Source organism: Sinocyclocheilus grahami, unplaced genomic scaffold (genome assembly GCF_001515645.1).
Source record: "Sinocyclocheilus grahami isolate Dianchi unplaced genomic scaffold, SAMN03320097.WGS_v1.1 scaffold325.1, whole genome shotgun sequence".
Taxonomy (NCBI): domain Eukaryota; kingdom Metazoa; phylum Chordata; class Actinopteri; order Cypriniformes; family Cyprinidae; genus Sinocyclocheilus; species Sinocyclocheilus grahami.
In genome coordinates, this window is record NW_015505504.1 from 474448 (window position 1) to 496214 (window position 21767).

The following is a 21767-nucleotide window of genomic DNA, read 5'->3' on the forward strand; positions in this document are numbered from 1 at the left end:
TATTAAGAGAAATTGATGTTCACTTGTCAGAAGTGCGAAACACTTTTTTTTACCGGGTACTGACTGTTGAATAGTGACATGAATGAAGAGCGTATACACATACACACACACACACACACCTAACATCTGCAGAATACAGCTATGTATAGCGATTAAACCTGCAGCCTTAATCAGCACTCTCAGTGTTAGACAGCTGCTGTTTAAGTCTGCAGGTCTCAGTTATCTGATTTAATATATTTGTTCATTTCTCGTTTGGAGTATATGTGTGTTCCTTATTGTATAATCATCATATTTTAGTCTGCCAGGTTTTAAACATGATATGTGAATTTCAGATGGACATGAATTTTATGTTTATCTTTGATTGTTAAAATAATAAAAACTAATTATTTACATCAGTTGTGCTTTCCTTTTATTTCTTATTCATTTATATTGTGCTGTAGTATTTAGGTTGGATGTGAAGTGTTAAATGCCTTGGTCAACAGGAAATCACATTATTTTACTTATAAGTAAAATCACATAAAGAAAAAAAAAAGTTTCAAAGCAAAGAGCTAAATTTGCTAAAGTAAAAAGTATATTGTTATTTTCAAAACTGACTTATTAGTCCGGTTAAATTAAATAGCGAACGCTCGCTATAAACCACAAGATATACAGTGATAGCTGTAGATCTACTGCATGAGCAAAACTGTTACAGTGTTCTGTGCCCGTTTGGTCCTTGTGATTAAAAAGATATATATTTAAAAGATAAAGCAGTATAAAAATGTTACAAGAGATTTAATTATAACAAAAAAAGGGTAAAAAACGGTGTAAGTTGAGTTAACCATCCTGCAACATGAACAGGGTTTCCTGTATCCCTAATACAAATGTTACCTTTGTATAGCTGCTCCCGACATCCCATTCAAAACACCCACATTCCAACCTAATGGACGCACCTCGTCCTTCCTGTAGCTGCTATATTACTCCGCGCATACCACATTCCCGGTGCCGACTTAAAAACATCTAGACATCAGACGAGGCACTCGGAATAAAATAAAGTTTTTGTTGATTATCAATTGTCACTTTATACATATAATACTAACGCTTAGCTCTATGCTGGACTGAGCCGCTGCTGCGCCCTATTTTCTCGGGTGCGGTAGGATACATGAACTGCATTCCTCGTATAAGAGCTGCGTCTGAGCGACGCCATTTTAAGGTCTAGATTCACATCAGCGCGGAAGGTTTGCCGCACCGCTAAAGCCGGAGAACAGCTAACTTACCCGTCCGGGAATCTCACCGGCTGGCTTGGCTGTTTCATTCCCATTGGGATACCGACGCGTTGGTCAGGCTTTGCCGGCCAAACAAAGTGATTCGTCGTTTTAATTTCAGGTAAGCTTTAAAAATGCGCAATGATTAAATTCCTAAGTTAGTAACGTTAGTTTGGAGATTTGAGCATCGGGAGGATCTTCCCATGGTTTTCTACCTGGCTGGATCTACCTTCCGCGACCTGAGCATGTAAAACGCTTCGGTTAGGTTTTAGTTTTATACTAGTTTTCCTCTAAATTGCAGGTGTACTCACCACACACATTGACTCTTGTGTTTGTTTACGAGAGCAACGCAAACACTGGCTAATGTTAGCTAACGTTAGCATTCATTCAGTTCTATGGCTCGAGCGGCGAGCTAACAGCAAACCAGCAGATCTCAATCGATAAACTAGAATACTGATACACGCATGAATTTACCAGGGACTCCCCGTGTTGTTTTCACACTAATATTCTAACGCTACCCTTGTTTTTGTATTAACCACATCGTGGTTTAGTTTTCTCAGCTTCAACAGTTTATGTCGTCAGACATACCTGGGAACTTTTATTTGTGTGTTTTGTCATTTACAAATAATAGTGAAAATTGAGCCGATTGATTTATGTTGTCGTCTGTAAGATTGCCAAGTCAATCGAGTGAATGCGTGTCAGCAAGCAATGCACTCGTTTGATCAATAATTGAGAATGGAGGAAAGTCTGTTTTTCCTTTTTTTTATCTATATTTTTGTTTTGTTGCGTAACTTTACGTGTAGTAAACTCGGGGGAATAAAGAGTTCAACGTGAAGTTAGTAAGTCAATCTGAGGTTGTTCAAATAGTCAAAAGTAGACACTTAAGGCTGGGTTGAAATGAGATATAATCTTTAAAAAGTCTTTCTTGATAAAAGTGTTGCTGGATAGGTTGTCAAGTCCGTTTGGATTTGTCGGAAAAAGCTAGTTTTTGCTACACGAATTATCCTGGTTTAGACTCCTCATAGATTCAATGTGATGTTATAGTTGGTCAAATGTCTCTGTCACCCGATAGGCGGGTTTTTAAGTTCATTTTTAAACGGAGTCGAAACATTTCAGGGTTCATTACTCTTCCTCGAAACAAAGGCCCTGATGGCCGAATTCCTGCGTGCTCCCAGAGCCTGGAACAGCTGTTTCACACACTTTAGTTAGACGTACCCACCTTGAGAGGCACGGCAGAGCTGACCTCAGATCAGCCGCCGCTGGAGGAAGTGTGGGCGGAGCTGAAATCCGACGGCAGCCTGCGCTCTGGAAACTGAAGAGGTCGAAACTTCCACGATTACGCGTTTGTGGTCGCATTTTTAGCGGCGAGCGTATCTCGGGTTTCGTACCTGTGCGGGAAATACCCGCAGTAGTCTGTTTAAAAACAACATCGGTTTTCTCATAAGACAGAAATGGTGGTTTTATGGAAGAACCCGTGAGAGTTATACACTTTGGAACATAATTTGACTTGTTTACTGTGGATGTATTTACGATTACATTCACGCATGTAATAGACGTATGTTTGCTTTTGTAAATCATATCAAATATTTTCAACAAAAGATTGTTTAAAGAGAGAGTTTGTTGTTTCAGACGTGTATGACTTTAGCACAACATTCACTTTGTTTGCTTTCACTGTGTTGAAAAACATTCAATTTAGCTGAATGGTGGTGACTTGTAGATGGATACAGATAGAAACGCCTTGTGCGGTTATCTCCTCGATGCCCAAGCTCTTTAAAGTAGGGATGGATACTGTGATTGGATAACAATATTTTTATCATTCATAATTTTTTTTTCTCTTAAAGTGATTCCAATGATATATTTTCTCTTGTTGTAGTTATGGTGCAGACATCCTTGTTTGCAGAATTAGACTCATTAAAACTAATAGTTATTTGTGTGAATGGGCCTAAAATGTCTTATTTTGTGTCATTATCAAATACTAAGATTTGGAGCGACATGAGTGTAAATTAGGGATATGCCGGTATCAATTTTTCATGTTGCGATTAATTGCTAATACTTTTATCACGGTATGCGGTATTATCACGATATTGAAATTTAGTTTTAAAAAAGTGCTGTCATAATACATTATAACAGGTTTAATTTTTTTCTTGTAACAAAAATAACTGAACATTTAAATGCAATAAAGCAATACAGAAAAATGTATAAAGTTAAAAGTTTTACAGATTAAAGTGCAAAAGAACTATAAAGACCAATAGCATGTTAATGCAATAACATTCACAATGAGCAATAGCTACAGAAGTTATTAATCTTTGTTAAAAAAAATTCAAGTCTTAGTTGATGTTAGCTCATTAAATAACAGTTGCAACTTTCGATTTTAACAACCTGTTATTAAATATTGGAATGCCTAAGATTAATGAATGTTCAGAAGAATTTTTCATTGGCAGTTTAACCACTGTTAACTAATGAAGCCCTAATGTAAAGTGTGACCGAACAATAAAGAATAAAAACGCTTTCAAATAATATCTAGGGCATGTTGTAGTCCAGATTAAAATGTAAAAAAAAGTTTGAAAATAAATAGCCTATTAAGTCTAAATATTTAAGTATTTGGCTCCGTGATGAACATCATAGCAAATACACAATTCTGAATGGCTGTTTAAATCATTTATACACGATTCAGAAACAGAAAGCAGCTGCTTTGTTTACAGGGTTTCCGGGGTAACGGCTGCATTTAAAGGAAATTATTATTATTATTATTTCTGCAGTTTAGCGCCATCTGCTGTCAGAGTGAAAGTGCGCTTTCATCCAGAGCGTCTCACATGTTCCGCCATGTGCTTCTCGTTCGCGCTTGATCAGTTGATGGGAAAAGTATTCTTAAAATGCATTCTAAATTCTGAATAATTTGTAATATATAATTCACGGTATTTAGAAGTGCCCACGATAACAATATCGTGCATATTCATTACCATGATATATCGCATTACCGAATACCGGCACAAGTCTAATGTAAATTAATGCTAAAATTCTCTTAAAGGGGAAATCTTTTCAAAAGAGTCAGAGTACCACTTCTTGAATGTAAACAGCTTCACTTGCACCAGCGCTGTGCAGTAACATTTCGGCTTGTTAACAAGATACAGTGAATAAACCTTAAACGAGCCCATTAAGAGGGCTAATCAAATGGCCTTCCTTTACTTTGAAGGTTCAGTTTCCAAATCCGTCCCATAATCACAGAGTGATTCGTCTGCACGTCCGCCTCCTGTGCGCCTGTATGGAACGCTGACTGGTGCCTCAAGGAAAACCCTGTGAGTTTGTGTCTGACTCCCTTCAGTGTTTATTGTCTGGTAAATTAATTCCAGGTCAGTCTCACCACTGTAGAGGACTACACATGCATTTTGCATAAACTACCCCAGCTGCCTCTGTTTGCTCTCAAATCAGACCCTCTGCCTTTTACATGCACCCTTAAAAAGCCTAATTTATTAACATTGGCACAGCTTCACAGCACTGTATTTCCCGCTAGCGGAGGCCTGTATTTGAAGTGCTGTATCTTATGTCATGCAGACACACGGGAAAGTAATGTCCAGTGCTGACTGCAGGATGTTATCATAAGCAATGTTTCCTGTATGTGGAAGCAGCTCTTGATGTTTTATTTTGGAGGTCATGTCAAAATATTCTGTACAGTAGTGCTTTAGAATGACCATGGTGTATATATTTTTTTTTTTTGGGTGACTGTGTGAAGGATGGCACTGTGATTCTGCAGCTTCATCATTGAAAGATGTTCTCACTCGGCCGTATGTTCTCAGACAGCCTGGATGCTCATCCAGCTGAGAAACAGCACTTAAAGGTGGTGTAAGCGATTTCTTGTAGCCAGTGTTGACATTTGAAATCACCAAAACAAACATGCCCCTACCCCAAAAGGGTCTCGCCCCTATTTTGATAGCTCCGCCCTGCACATACGTACACAACCCAGGCAACGATTAGTTCTGTGAAACAAAGCAAAACCAATGTTACACAGTGTCTACACAGGACGCGAGTGGCACAGCACGACAAAATTAGTGATCGACCGATACCAATTATTTGCATGTTTGTGCCCGATAACTGATATGCAGAACCAATATTTATTTACTGTTATAAAGTAAATAAATCACTGAGTGAAGTAAGTCCATACTTCACTTTGGTTTTTCCTCCTTTCAGTCATCTTGGCGGAAAAAAAGTGTTAAATTAAGTCTTTCATGTTAAATTTAATCTTCACATTACAACAATGAAAAAACATTTTATTTAAAGCATCAGCAGCAACACTAATATTAACAATAAGCAAAATAAATGTAGAATGTCTAATGTTTTCAAATGGAGAAAATAAAGGAAAGGAGTCATATCAACTTCATTTTAAACTACAGTTTTAGTAGGTTTATAAAATGTTTAATAGGCTAAAGAGTGAAGAATAACTCACTGGATAATGTTAATTCACTGAATAATATTCTCTGGAATATTTAAATATAACAAACAAAACATCGTATTTTATTGCATTTCTCAACTGGCATGTTATATCAGAATTACTAATAATGGTTTTGTCGTTCTAGATTATGAAATGCCTGCTTGACAGCGCAGTTTATCTATGCATTTACACAGAACTATTTTCAAACTGCGATCGCTCGTGGAGATAATAAATAATTTCCATAGAGTTGTATCTATTTAGATGTTTATTAGCAAAATAATGGTTATATAGTAAATGTTAATACAATTTATTTTCTTTAATTTTTATCTTTTAAGTTACATGCTGTGGCCGTGCTGGAGCATTTCCTGAGCATCAACCATTCCTGAGTGAACAGCAATATGAAAGTGGCTTCGAGACTAATGATGAGCATAGACAACAGAGAAGAGAATTAAATTTAGCGTTTTTATTTCCAACACGTGCTCATTCATGGCTGCATATTTAATTCCCGCAAAGTTACGTCTTAATTGGGACAGGACTTGACGGATTATCTTACATGACTCCGTGAGTTCGTCTCTATTTCTTCGAGCCAAACTGCATATCAAGCATTTATGTAATGCATCTCATTTGTGCATTAATGGCTGTTATGTTAAAGTTTACTAACTACAGTAAATCAAGTACCCGTGCACGCCGTTGTTGTTGTCTTGTTTCCCCTCAGAGATGCGCTGCAATGGGGATCCTGCACGCAATTCTCAAAACATCCACAAGATGGCGGCGTTTATCGGTGAATCCGGTATTACAAAACCGATATCGGATTATTGTCAAATGCTTAAATATCGGTAAATCGATATATCGGTCGATCTCTAGACAAAATACTATGGAACTCATAATCAGTGATGCTGTCTACACCATAGATATATATACATATATATGGTCTACACTGGATGCGGCACGACACATCCCTGACAGAAAACTGCTGCTGCGTTCTATTCATGACGTATTGACTCAAATTTCAAATGATTTTCCTACTTCTTGCCTTATTACCTTAAGCCTTCATTTGTTCCGCAGACGTTTTCCTCTTTCCTCTTTTTTTTTATCCGCCATCTCTAGCTTACTGTTGCTCGGCTCTGAACCCTCTTTCCTCCACATCATGAGTAGATGAGTAGACTACTGCTGATTGGCTACAAGTTTGTTTTGCTAGTCGGCCCGAATCAGTTTTCTAAAGCTTTTTTAAAAAATCGCTTACCCCACCTTTAACCTACTTGCAGAGGGTTGCTTTTTAGCACAAGAGCTCTGGAGTGCATGTGACTTGAGCCGTGTTCTGATTCACAGTCTCTGCACCCATGACTGTGGGATATGTGTAGAAGTTCAATTCACTTGACAAATGTTAATTTGGAATAACCTGCAACATCCTCAAATTTCAGATTTTTGTTTTTAAATTCTATTAGTTTTCTTTACACATTTATTCAGTACTTCAGTGAATTTGTTAATGCTTTCAGTTGCCAATACACGTGTAGTACCTTCTGATTTTATATATTTTACAATGTTTAAAAATGTTTTGCAGTTCTTTACCAAAAAAGTCAGCATATTTCAGAATATACTTGTGTAAATGATTATAAATGTATTAATTGAGTTTTAAAATATAACGTACCCAATACAATTAAGTTTGTCATAACTGACTCCTAAATTTAGTGATTAAAAACAGACTGGAATATTTAAGTTTTTATTTTTTATGGTCATAATAATGTTCTAGCTTTTTAACATTTAACTGGTTTGCAAATGATCCTTTCGCTTTATTGATGTGCACTTGCTCCCAATGCCACTGTGTGTGTATATGTTCTTAGTGGTCAGCCGATATGCTATCCGATATTTAGGGTTGTTAATTATCAGCATTGACCATGTCAGGAGTTTTATTTTAACAGCGCTTAGCGTGTATGGTGCTCACATTCTGTCTTTGTTAGTTTAATGTCTCTGTTTAACAGTTCTGTTTAAGTTATTATTAGAAATGTTAAGGCAAACATATATGAAAATATTATAGCGCTTTTCAATTAGTAATAGAAAAGCAAATGTTATAACTCATCTACCATCAGTATTTAGCAAATATGCACTTTTATAATTTAAACAAGGCCTTGAAAATCTAAAACATTTTAATTTCACAAACCTTAAAGGATATCTGCATTGGTTATCCAAAAATCCATATTGGTCGAGCACTAGTTTTTAGTGGTAAATATATTAACTATGTTCATAATTGTTAACATCTTGTACTGATCTTTGCCACATGATGCTCTTCCTTTCCACGGCACCAAATCAATGCTTAGGATGTTTGTTTGCAGTCGGGTTAACCACATTGATGTTGCTGAATGTTTCATTGGAAATTAGCCTTTCTGTTTCTCTCCATGTTGTTGCAGAACTTTACATTTAACCCCAATATCGTGACGCATATCGGGTCTTTTGAGGCTTGTAGGATGTGAGCTGATGTTCTCCGCTGCAGCAGGAAGCCAGATTTTGTCAGCGTTTCCGTTTCCAAGGGTTGTCCGCTTTCTAGATGTTGTTCTGTGAAAATGTCCCCTCAAGTCAGTAAGCCTACTAATTAACCTGTTTCTACAGAAGAGTTTAATCTGATGCTGATTTATACCAGAAGATGTGTTGATTTAGACAGCTTTTATTAGTTTCTTTGAGCCGAGGAGGGCTGTTGATTTAATTGCTGCTTGGCGTGCTGAAGGCCCATGCAGGAAGGAAGACTGGTCCTGAAGCAGAGATGAGAGGTTTCCTATGGAAATAAAAATCGACCACTCTGAATTGAGGCCAGCGTGAGGAAACTTATTTCACATTCTAAATGCTTGGCAGCTTTTGTTTTGTGGCTTTTATTTTTCACACTTCTAAATGTGTCCTCTACCCCATGAACTGGCATCACTAGCCTCAGGCTCGCATCTTTAGGTTTCAGCGCCATAGAGAAACATTGGAAGATCCGAAGCTCGCATCGGTTTAATGGTGTTTATGCTACATAAATGGAAAAACAATGTGCCTAGGGCACTTGTAACACTAATTCCAGTTATCCTGAGAGAGGATAGGCAATGTAATTTCTTTTATTCCACTTCCTAAATCCAACCAAAACGGAGTAAAATGTCCTAAGCATTCAACCCCAATCACTATGAAGACGAAAACTTTCATTTTCTGGTTGTCATACTCTCATTAAGTTACAATTTTCATCTGCTCAAGCAGAATGTTAATGTCATGTGCTTCAGCAAGGTGTCTCTGGCTAAAACTAGCTAACGTTAGTGTTAAAGTTAGTGTGTCCATGCTAACGTACAAACCTAAATAGCAAACTGTTCTCACGTCATGTACCGTGCCGTGAAAGTCAAAAACACACAAATGAAGGTCTATATTGAAATTTAAATTTAGCGTTTTTATTTCCAACACGTGCTCATTCATGGCTGCATATTTAATTCCCGCAAAGTTACGTCTTAATTGGGACAGGACTTGACGGATTATCTTACATGACTCCGTGAGTTCGTCTCTATTTCTTCGAGCCAAACTGCATATCAAGCATTTATGTAATGCATCTCATTTGTGCATTAATGGCTGTTATGTTAAAGTTTACTAACTACAGTAAATCAAGTACCCGTGCACGCCGTTGTTGTTGTCTTGTTTCCCCTCAGAGATGCGCTGCAATGGGGATCCTGCACGCAATTCTCAAAACATCCACAAGATGGCGGCGTTTATCGGTGAATCCGGTATTACAAAACCGATATCGGATTATTGTCAAATGCTTAAATATCGGTAAATCGATATATCGGTCGATCTCTAGACAAAATACTATGGAACTCATAATCAGTGATGCTGTCTACACCATAGATATATATACATATATATGGTCTACACTGGATGCGGCACGACACATCCCTGACAGAAAACTGCTGCTGCGTTCTATTCATGACGTATTGACTCAAATTTCAAATGATTTTCCTACTTCTTGCCTTATTACCTTAAGCCTTCATTTGTTCCGCAGACGTTTTCCTCTTTTGTTTTTTTTTTTATCCGCCATCTCTAGCTTACTGTTGCTCGGCTCTGAACCCTCTTTCCTCCACATCATGAGTAGACATGCCCCTTACTGCTGATTGGCTACAAGTTTGTTTTGCTAGTCGGCCCGAATCAGTTTTCTAAAGCTTTTTTAAAAAATCGCTTACCCCACCTTTAACCTACTTGCAGAGGGTTGCTTTTTAGCACAAGAGCTCTGGAGTGCATGTGACTTGAGCCGTGTTCTGATTCACAGTCTCTGCACCCATGACTGTGGGATATGTGTAGAAGTTCAATTCACTTGACAAATGTTAATTTGGAATAACCTGCAACATCCTCAAATTTCAGATTTTTGTTTTTAAATTCTATTAGTTTTCTTTACACATTTATTCAGTACTTCAGTGAATTTGTTAATGCTTTCAGTTGCCAATACACGTGTAGTACCTTCTGATTTTATATATTTTACAATGTTTAAAAATGTTTTGCAGTTCTTTACCAAAAAAGTCAGCATATTTCAGAATATACTTGTGTAAATGATTATAAATGTATTAATTGAGTTTTAAAATATAACGTACCCAATACAATTAAGTTTGTCATAACTGACTCCTAAATTTAGTGATTAAAAACAGACTGGAATATTTAAGTTTTTATTTTTTATGGTCATAATAATGTTCTAGCTTTTTAACATTTAACTGGTTTGCAAATGATCCTTTCGCTTTATTGATGTGCACTTGCTCCCAATGCCACTGTGTGTGTATATGTTCTTAGTGGTCAGCCGATATGCTATCCGATATTTAGGGTTGTTAATTATCAGCATTGACCATGTCAGGAGTTTTATTTTAACAGCGCTTAGCGTGTATGGTGCTCACATTCTGTCTTTGTTAGTTTAATGTCTCTGTTTAACAGTTCTGTTTAAGTTATTATTAGAAATGTTAAGGCAAACATATATGAAAATATTATAGCGCTTTTCAATTAGTAATAGAAAAGCAAATGTTATAACTCATCTACCATCAGTATTTAGCAAATATGCACTTTTATAATTTAAACAAGGCCTTGAAAATCTAAAACATTTTAATTTCACAAACCTTAAAGGATATCTGCATTGGTTATCCAAAAATCCATATTGGTCGAGCACTAGTTTTTAGTGGTAAATATATTAACTATGTTCATAATTGTTAACATCTTGTACTGATCTTTGCCACATGATGCTCTTCCTTTCCACGGCACCAAATCAATGCTTAGGATGTTTGTTTGCAGTCGGGTTAACCACATTGATGTTGCTGAATGTTTCATTGGAAATTAGCCTTTCTGTTTCTCTCCATGTTGTTGCAGAACTTTACATTTAACCCCAATATCGTGACGCATATCGGGTCTTTTGAGGCTTGTAGGATGTGAGCTGATGTTCTCCGCTGCAGCAGGAAGCCAGATTTTGTCAGCATTTCCGTTTCCAAGGGTTGTCCGCTTTCTAGATGTTGTTCTGTGAAAATGTCCCCTCAAGTCAGTAAGCCTACTAATTAACCTGTTTCTACAGAAGAGTTTAATCTGATGCTGATTTATACCAGAAGATGTGTTGATTTAGACAGCTTTTATTAGTTTCTTTGAGCCGAGGAGGGCTGTTGATTTAATTGCTGCTTGGCGTGCTGAAGGCCCATGCAGGAAGGAAGACTGGTCCTGAAGCAGAGATGAGAGGTTTCCTATGGAAATAAAAATCGACCACTCTGAATTGAGGCCAGCGTGAGGAAACTTATTTCACATTCTAAATGCTTGGCAGCTTTTGTTTTGTGGCTTTTATTTTTCACACTTCTAAATGTGTCCTCTACCCCATGAACTGGCATCACTAGCCTCAGGCTCGCATCTTTAGGTTTCAGCGCCATAGAGAAACATTGGAAGATCCGAAGCTCGCATCGGTTTAATGGTGTTTATGCTACATAAATGGAAAAACAATGTGCCTAGGGCACTTGTAACACTAATTCCAGTTATCCTGAGAGAGGATAGGCAATGTAATTTCTTTTATTCCACTTCCTAAATCCAACCAAAACGGAGTAAAATGTCCTAAGCATTCAACCCCAATCACTATGAAGACGAAAACTTTCATTTTCTGGTTGTCATACTCTCATTAAGTTACAATTTTCATCTGCTCAAGCAGAATGTTAATGTCATGTGCTTCAGCAAGGTGTCTCTGGCTAAAACTAGCTAACGTTAGTGTTAAAGTTAGTGTGTCCATGCTAACGTACAAACCTAAATAGCAAACTGTTCTCACGTCATGTACCGTGCCGTGAAAGTCAAAAACACACAAATGAAGGTCTATATTGAAATCCCTCTCCATATTAATCTGGTTAATTGTAAATTAATTTAATCTTACTCTGAGGTATGTGAACGGTGTTGATCCAGGATGTTGTCATTTCAATTGTGACGACCGTAACATAATTCTCCAGTTTGCATTGTGATCTGTATTTTTACATATTTACATTTAGTCATTTAGCAGACACTTTTATCCAAAGCGACTTACAAATGAGGACAATAAAAACAGTCAACTTTTTTATATATATATATTATAGTATAGTACACACACACACACACAAAGAAAAACAAGTAGGTAGATAGAATATAAAAAATAGGAAGCTAGTTTTTTTTGTTGTTTTAAAAAAAAAAAAAAAAAAAGATATGGATAAAGTAGAATTAAAATAGAATGCACATTACATATAAAAGATATTAAAATATATGTATTTATATATCCCTCCATGGCATATTTAAGTCCAACTTGAAGGTCCATCTGTGTCCCAAATGTATCAGAAACGCCTCGGAAGAAGGAACTGACAGCTGTCATTGTAAGACAGTGAGTAACTTTGTTTGTTTGTCTGAGTGAGCTACAGTATCTAAGGGGGGCGGGGCTTACCGATAGGTCAATTGGTGGTTTAGTATCTACTTTTTCCTCATTCACTTTTGCTATCATTCATTTCCTTTGTGTGTCAGTCAACTTTTTTATATATATATATTATAGTATAGTACACACACACACACACAAAGAAAAACAAGTAGGTAGATAGAATATAAAAAATAGGAAGCTAGTTTTTTTTGTTGTTTTAAAAAAAAAAAAAAAAAAAGATATGGATAAAGTAGAATTAAAATAGAATGCACATTACATATAAAAGATATTAAAATATATGTATTTATATATCCCTCCATGGCATATTTAAGTCCAACTTGAAGGTCCATCTGTGTCCCAAATGTATCAGAAACGCCTCGGAAGAAGGAACTGACAGCTGTCATTGTAAGACAGTGAGTAACTTTGTTTGTTTGTCTGAGTGAGCTACAGTATCTAAGGGGGGCGGGGCTTACCGATAGGTCAATTGGTGGTTTAGTATCTACTTTTTCCTCATTCACTTTTGCTATCATTCATTTCCTTTGTGTGTGTGACTCTACATGATAGATTATGTTCATTATTTTTCAGTAGCTTGCTAATTACATTTATCTGTTTCTGTAGTGATCTAAACCCCCCACCCCCTGAATATATTGTTGAGTGGAAGTTTTCAGCTTGAGTCACCTATAATTTATGCCTGGTTATTTATAACTTTAATAACTTGGGTACACATTTTATTGTAAAATTTGAAACTTTTCTGAAACTCTTGAGGCTTGTTTTATTTTTCTTGGAATATCCCATTATCCTAGAATAATGTCTGCAACATGTAATCGAATTTGCTGCCTTAATAGTGAAACAAGTAAATCTGATTTCATGAAGTTAAGGTCCTAATAAGCAACTTAAGGTCAGTGTGGGTTTCATGTCCTCTGTGTGGGCTGTTTATTATCACAACATTTGTGGTGCTTGATGCTGTATTGTTCTCATCAGCTAGGATGAATGAAGCTGACTAAACCCCCTCAGCATGTTTTTACTGGCATTGCCAAGATGACTCACCATCCCGTCTCCCTCTATCTACTTCTCGCGTGACACCCTACAGACTAAATGAGGGGAGTTTCCCACAGTTAACACTACCTTTAGGGTCTGTAATGTAGATTAAAGCCTGTTGCTCGCTTGTAAAACGGCTGGTGTCTGAGAGGGGAATAGCCAAATGTTACTACTAGTTTGTAAAATGGACGTGCTTGACCTTCCTATGCTTGACGGATTCTGTTATGTGGTTTTCTTTTTGTCCTGATCAGCTTTTTAAAAATTCTTTCTCTACAGATTTGGAAGTCGCTCAGGCTGAGGGATTGACGCAACGATGGCAACCCAGTGTAAGTATTTGTCCAAGTTAACCTGTCAGATTATCAGCATGTTTGTCCAATGCCTGTGCTCCTTGACGCAGACACAAACACAGATGAGCTGATAAAGAACAGGTTTACTTACTGAATGATTTCGGTTAACCCTCAGAGACCCACAATATCAAAAAGCCACACAACATGGTTGCTGTCTAATACCACAGCTAACTCTTTGGATCAGATTTAGCATTTGACTGCATAATTCAAATAGGGTTTTACAATTCTTAATTGTAAGACTTTTTTTCCATGAATATAGCCTTTGCTGATTCGGCAATAAAAAATAGCCAAGGAAAAATTATTTTGGGCAATGCTTTTAAAGAGGTCACTGTAGCTGCAGGCTTTGAAATTTTCAATATCTTACACTTAACTGCATCTTCAGTGAGGTATAGGAATATTGCACGATCATGAAACTTTCTAGTAGATCCAAAAATTTCTGTCTGGAGGAACATTTAAAATGAATGTCCGACTTTGATGTCTTATTTCCTGTAGCTGACCTTATGGAGCTTGATATGGCAATGGAGCAGGATCGAAAAGTTGCTGTCAGTCACTGGCAGCAGCAGTCCTACCTGGATTCAGGTATTCACTCTGGGGCCACCACAACAGCGCCGTCTTTGTCAGGCAAAGGCAACCCTGAAGAGGAAGATCTGGACAACCAGGTGCTGTATGAGTGGGAGCAGGGCTTCAACCAGCCCTTCACACCTGAGCAGGTGGCAGGTATGTGGCTGTATTTGCTTCCAACACGCAATGATGCTTGTATTAGGAAAAAGTGAAAGCCCTTCTAAATGGATATTTTCAGTCTTGTCGTTTTCCTGCCTGCTTCCTGTCTGGCTAATCACAAACTTCCTCTCTTAGACCTGGACGGGCAGTACGCCATGACCCGTGCACAGCGTGTCCGTGCTGCCATGTTTCCTGAGACACTCGATGAGGGCATGCAGGTCACTTCTACCCAGTTTGACTCTGCACACCCCACCAATGTGCAGAGGCTGGCCGAGCCTTCTCAAATGCTCAAACATGCCGTTGTCGATCTCATTAACTACCAAGATGATGCTGAACTGGCCACCAGAGCCATCCCTGAGCTCACCAAACTTCTCAACGATGAGGACCAGGTTAGAAACGTCCCAATACTTCATGCTTATTCTCTAAAGATGTTGTTAAGCCATCAAATTTGCAATTTCCTTTGACAAGACTTGCATTCCTGCTTCTGGGAACATTTGCAGCTAAAGCTAAAAATGGAAAGTCTTTTAGCAAACAGCCTTCATTTTAAGATTATTTTTAGCCATATAGTTACCTACAATTTGAAGCAATGACAATGCTGCTGTCTGAATTACATTAAGTTTTGATTTTGGATGTTGTCATTTGTACAAGCTAGCGGTTTCCTGTTGGCAGATCTGAGATTGGTAGAGAAAGTCACTAGTTTGAAGAGACCCTTGAAAGATTTCTGCATTTGACAAGCAAATTAGTCACTTAACAGATTTCTCTGGTTGATCAGTCTCTGCATTTGCACTGCTAAATGACCAGAAGCCAAATTCCAGCTATTTTAAATCTGCTCCATCTCACCCCCCCCCCCTTATCATTCACTCTTCCTGTCCAGGTGGTGGTGAACAAAGCCGCAGTGATGGTGCACCAGCTGTCCAAAAAAGAGGCTTCTCGCCACGCCATCATGCGCTCTCCCCAGATGGTGTCTGCCATCGTGAGGACCATGCAGAACACCAGTGATATAGAGACGGCCCGTTGTACTGCCGGCACCTTACACAACCTGTCCCACCACAGAGAGGGCCTCCTTGCCATCTTTAAGTCAGGAGGAATCCCTGCCCTAGTCAAGATGCTGGGGTAAGAGCACCAAAGCAGAAAAGTCAGGGGTTTTCAAAACCCTTGAGTATTAATGTTGCATGGAAACGCCTGGGAAGCTGGTGACCCGAAACACGAATGCTTTAGTCTCGAATTAATGAAATTTAGCATGTGAAACTGAAGATTTTATGCTTCATTTCTTGTACTAGTTCTCCACTAAATGGACCTTACATGATTTTGTTTCCAGGTCCCACGTTGATAGTGTGCTGTTCTATGCCATCACCACCCTTCACAACCTCCTGCTCCATCAAGAAGGTGCTAAAATGGCTGTTCGTCTAGCTGGAGGACTTCAGAAGATGGTGGCCCTGCTCAACAAAACCAATGTCAAATTCCTTGCCATCACCACAGACTGCTTACAGATCCTGGCATATGGCAACCAGGAGAGCAAGGTACATACTGCACTGGTCTTGCTATTTGGGGGGAAAAATATACTAGATGTACTCGTGTTAATTTGTCTCAACTCTTGCCACCACAGTTGATCATCCTGGCCAGTGGAGGACCTCAGGCTCTGGTCAACATCATGAGAACATATACATATGAGAAACTGCTCTGGACCACAAGTCGTGTGCTTAAGGTGTTATCTGTCTGCTCCAGCAACAAACCTGCCATCGTTGAGGCTGGTATGTACTTGCCTGCTTGTATCAAATAAGTGTGCGTTCATGTATGTTATGTCAGTGTCTCATCTTCTGTTCCCTTGTGCTTTTCAGGTGGCATGCAGGCTCTTGGCCTTCACTTGACAGATCCCAGCCAGCGTCTGGTTCAAAACTGCCTCTGGACTCTTAGAAACTTGTCAGATGCCGCCACCAAGCAGGTAAATTCATGCAAACCATCAATGGTTTGGTTTGTTGTCATGGGTATTTAAACAACTTTTATTAAATTAACTTTTTTCCATTGTAGGAAGGGATGGAAGGACTTCTTGGCACTCTGGTTCAGCTTCTTGCTTCAGATGACATCAATGTGGTCACCTGCGCGGCTGGCATACTATCTAACCTCACGTGTAACAACTACAAAAACAAGATGATGGTTTGCCAAGTGGGTGGAATTGAGGCCCTGGTCCGTACTGTTCTCAGAGCTGGTGACAGAGAGGACATCACCGAGCCTGCTGTTTGCGCACTACGCCATCTAACATCCAGACACCAAGATGCTGAGATGGCCCAGAATGCAGTGCGTCTGCACTACGGCCTGCCTGTAGTGGTCAAACTGCTGCACCCACCCTCACACTGGCCGTTAATTAAGGTACGTTGCCAGATAGTGGCCAGTTTTTTTTTTTTTTTTATTTTAATTTTTTTTTGCACATGATCTTTTGAAATATTGCACATTCTAACAAGTCTTTCCACATCCTGCTAGGCCACAGTTGGTCTGATCCGTAATCTGGCGCTATGCCCAGCCAATCACGTGCCGCTCCGCGAGCAGGGTGCAATTCCCCGGTTGGTCCAATTGCTGGTGAGGGCACACCAGGACACCCAGAGGCGCACTTCAATGGGTGGCACACAGCAACAGTTTGTGGTGAGTTAAGTTTGGTTTTTGGTTTGGCATTTTCTGTGCTTGTGGAAAATTAAATGTTTGACACTAATTGACTGATTGTAATATTCAGGAGGGAGTTCGTATGGAGGAGATTGTGGAAGGCTGCACTGGAGCACTTCACATCCTGGCCAGAGACGTACACAACAGAATCGTCGTCAGGGGGCTCAACACCATCCCCTTATTCGTACAAGTATGACTTACGTGCTGATTGCCTACATTCACACATTCTACATGCAAGGTGGCTGCCATCTTTAGTCTCAAACCTTGTGATTTTGAGTTTTGTAAAGTGTTTCTCTTGCTCTATAGCTGCTGTATTCTCCTATTGAGAATATCCAGCGGGTAGCAGCAGGAGTGTTGTGTGAGCTGGCTCAGGATAAAGAGGCAGCAGAGGCCATTGAGGCAGAAGGAGCCACGGCTCCTCTCACAGAGCTGCTGCACTCCAGGAACGAGGGAGTGGGTGAGTGACTGCCCCCTGTTGACAGATACCATACAGCATTATAACAAATACAAATGTCTCTTAATAACAGTGGGCAAATCTTTGTTTCTTTCTTGATGTGGATTGTGTTACCAGCTAAAGAGTGGATCTTGACTCTTGTATCTTATGTACTTCTCTCTATATAGCCACATACGCTGCAGCAGTGCTGTTCCGCATGTCCGAGGATAAGCCTCAGGACTACAAGAAGCGTCTTTCCGTGGAACTTACCAGCTCTCTTTTCAGAACAGAGCCCATGGCTTGGAATGAGGTACAAACATTTGTCTGCTCTCAGATGAAGGCTATTAATGTACTATGAATCCACTTTCATAAACCAGAAATGTGTTTGTCTTAGACTGGTGACTTGGGCCTTGATATTGGTGCTCCAGGAGAGCCTCTTGGATACAGACCAGATGGTAATAATGCATTTCATTTATTTGTAAACTAACTTTAAATTTCTTATTTAATCATTTATTAAATTATACATTTGTTTAAACATTTATTTAAACAATTTGTAAACGTTTATTTCTATTTAAATTAGTTTAAATGTTTTATTCAAACTTTATTTTTCGATTTGTTTGAACAAATTTCATTGATATTTTTTATAATTTAATTTAATGAAATGTTTAAAGTTTAATCAATTATTTATTTAAAGTATTTTATAAAGTATAAATAATGTTGTCTTTAAACATTTATTTAAATGATACTCATGACTTCTCATATCCCTTTCAGACCCCAGCTATCGTTCTTTCCACTCTGGCTATGGCCAGGATGGTCTGGGCATAGATAGCATGCTGGAGCATGAGATGGGAGGCCACCATCCTGGAGCAGAGTACCCAGTAGAGGGACTGCCAGACTTGGGCCATGCTCAGGACCTAATGGATGGTCTGCCCCCTACAGACTCCAATCAGCTGGCCTGGTTTGACACGGACCTCTAAACACTCACGGTCTACAAGTATTGAAGGTAAGATGAGTTTAAAAAAACTTGTTCACTGCATTCTGCTTAAGTTTCAAAATGAACAATGTACTTCTGTGTCTCCACAGCTGTATGTTGAATGAATCTGCAATTGTGATTTGAAGAGTCGTGGAAGGTTTCCCAGAGGGTGGGCTAGTGTTTCAGAAAGTGCCTGACACACAACACACACTTGTCGCAGATGAAAGGGAGTCTAACAGAGAAATGGTGGATATCAGTCTCCTTTATTGCTACAACCCTTTTTTTTTTGTTTTTGCCCTGGATGGAAAAAATGCAAGTATGGCGGGATTGTGACGCAGATGCTGATGAGTGCACATGAAAAGGATCTTTTAAGATGGAACTATTTTAACTTTTTTATTATTTTGTTTCCTTTTCCTTAAATCAGCATTTTCATGGTACTGACCCTAGCTTGGTTTTAAAACTTTTGTATTCCATATATTTTTGTTCCTTTTTTTTTTTTTTTTTTTTTTTTTTTTTTTTGTGTGTGTTCTGTAGTGTTAAGTTGTAGTGGACTTGCCTCATTGGTTTCTGGATCTTTATCATGTGCTAGTGTACAACACTAATCTCGGTTCCTATGTAATCTGACTGAAAGTGTAACAATGTGTAGCTTTTTATATGATCATTTAAAATGGTGGTTGTTGGGAGTACAAAAAATTATATGCATTCTTACAAAATGCTTAAAGTTAAGCTAGGAGAAGCAGTTTTCAATGTCACTATTCCAAAAAGGGTGTGGATGCAGCAAGGGTGGGTGGGGGTAGATGGGGTTTATGAGGTATACACAGAGACAGAAATCTTTTCTATGCTATCTGGAGGTAGTCTCTATTGAAGCAACGTCATTGTTTGTTAGCCTGTACCGCTTCTTTTGGGAACATGGATAATGACATGGCTAATCAATAAAATACTTTTATTCCACTTGTGTTTGTGACACCGTTTCTCTGTTATTACCTTAAAGGAATGGTTCTTCCTAAAATGAAAATTGGCTCCCCTTCAGGCCATCCAAGATGTAGATGAGTTTGTTTCTTCATTGGTACAGATTTGTAGAAATTTACATCACTTGCTCTGCAGTGAATGGGTGCCGTCAGAATGAGAGTCCAAACAGCTGATAAAATCATCACAGTAATCCACACGACTCCAGTCATTAACATCCTGTGAAGAGAAATGTTGTGTTTGTAGGAAACAAATCAATCATAAAGATGTTTTTAACCAAACTTGCTTCTGGGTAAAATATGAGTTCCCTATCCATAATCTTGCTTTCTCTAGTGGGAAAACTCATCTTGTCTGAATCAGGAGAGAAATCTGCACAGATCAAGTACCACGGCATGGACTTTTTAACTGGAAGAACGTTATTATAAACTATGAAGTAGTATTTTGGCCAGAAGCCAAGGTTTAAAATTAAAACCCTAGAATTTAGTTTCTTACAAACATGCAGCTTTTCACTTTACAAGATATTAATTGATGGACTATAGTCCTGTGGATTATTGTGATGTTTTATCGGTTTGGACTCTCATTCTGACGGCACCCATTAACTGCAGCGGATCCATTGGTGAACAAGTGATGTAATGCTAGATTTCTCCAAATTTTTTCCAATAAAGAAACCACCAACTCTACATCTTGAATGGCCTGAGGTTGAGGATGAGTAAATCCTTTTTTTAGTCCATAAAATTCAATCTATTACGTACAATATATTACTATGTGCAGTTATAAGATGCCTATAAACTTTATTGCGTTTAACTGGGTCAGAGTTTCCATTTTCTGCTGCCTGCCAGTCATATCCACTTTTCTGGGGGCCAATAACATCTTTATGTCTTTGTGAAATCAAAGTTGAAAATTCATTATCGGTAAATCAGCCCTGGAGGGGTGGAGATGATTTCTGTTCTCTTATCTGAATGTGTGGGGACGAGGGCAGGCGATGAAATCTGCACTTGTGCATGCATATGGGTTTGTTAGCTACCCCCTTTTTTTCTAAATCGGGTCCATATGAGCCTTGGATCAGAGAGAGCGTGTTTATCTTAACGGATGTCTTGAGCTTGGCTGATTCAAGTCAGTAGGATTTAATTAACTTAAAACAGCAGCAGTTCTGATATGATGCATTAATCTCATGTTTGATGTGCTTTTTAAGTGATTTGTTGAAGTTACATGTCTTTTGCCCCTTATAGAGTTACCATTTTATAGATTACATGTTTACAGGAAAGTGTACATTTTATATCTGAGGTTATCTTTAAGGTTCTTCGCATATTTTTTGTTTGCTTGAATCTATATCCGTACAACATTGATTGGTTTACCATTAAATGAGCTGTAATGCATCAGCATTTTAACTTGTGCTCTGGAAGTTTTATGAACGTCTCCATTTTCTGCCTCTTCACCTCTTTTTTCTGTTGGGAGAGGAATTTCACTGAGGCCTTGCCAAACAGCGGCTGTAGTTTGAAGTGTTGCCAGAGTGCTTTGTGCTGAGCAGCCCTCACCGCCTCCACAAAAAAACACACTCATCCCCCTCTTCAGATAGAAAGAGAGGGGGATGGATTTGCCCAGTTTGGACAGGGGGCAGGAAAACATGTCTATACAATGGACTTACATGAGCCTGGAAAGTACAGGACCCAAAGACACAAAAGATCCTGAGCTATGTATGTGTTTTATTCAACATTAGTCACTAGGGGTTCATAAAAATAAAAATAAATGTATTTGTTCTTTTGATTTAATAATCGCCACATTATAAATGTCTTGGAAACTTTTTTAAATTTTTATATACATATTCTCAGTTGTGGCGTCACTTCCACCGCATCCAACATTTTTGGCCCCTAATAAAGTTTTATAAATATATTATTGTTTTAGTGTACTTGAGGGTGACAATAGTGTCAACAGTGTTAAAAGCCTGAGATAAAATATGAGACGTGATGTGTAAAGAAAAATGAATGAACACTACCATTCGAATGTTTGGGGCCAGTAAGATGGTTTTGAAAGAGTCTCTTATGTCCACCAAGACTGCATTTATTTGATTAAATACAGTAATATTATCAC

General features: G+C 38.5%; 1 protein-coding gene across 1 annotated transcript; it reads left to right on the plus strand.

The window, feature by feature from the left end:
* The first annotated feature begins 1191 nt into the window (after positions 1-1191).
* Positions 1192-19664, plus strand: LOC107602383 (catenin beta-1). The gene is made up of 16 exons (XM_016294867.1): positions 1192-1362; positions 13862-13911; positions 14425-14649; positions 14788-15041; positions 15527-15765; positions 15971-16172; positions 16259-16403; positions 16491-16594; positions 16681-17019; positions 17131-17289; positions 17378-17497; positions 17614-17764; positions 17929-18050; positions 18135-18195; positions 18512-18743; positions 18824-19664. Exons 2-15 carry the CDS (start codon positions 13899-13901, stop codon positions 18715-18717), a joined length of 2340 nt encoding a protein of 779 aa, XP_016150353.1. The 5' UTR covers positions 1192-1362; positions 13862-13898; the 3' UTR covers positions 18718-18743; positions 18824-19664.
* The last annotated feature ends 2103 nt before the right edge of the window (positions 19665-21767 follow it).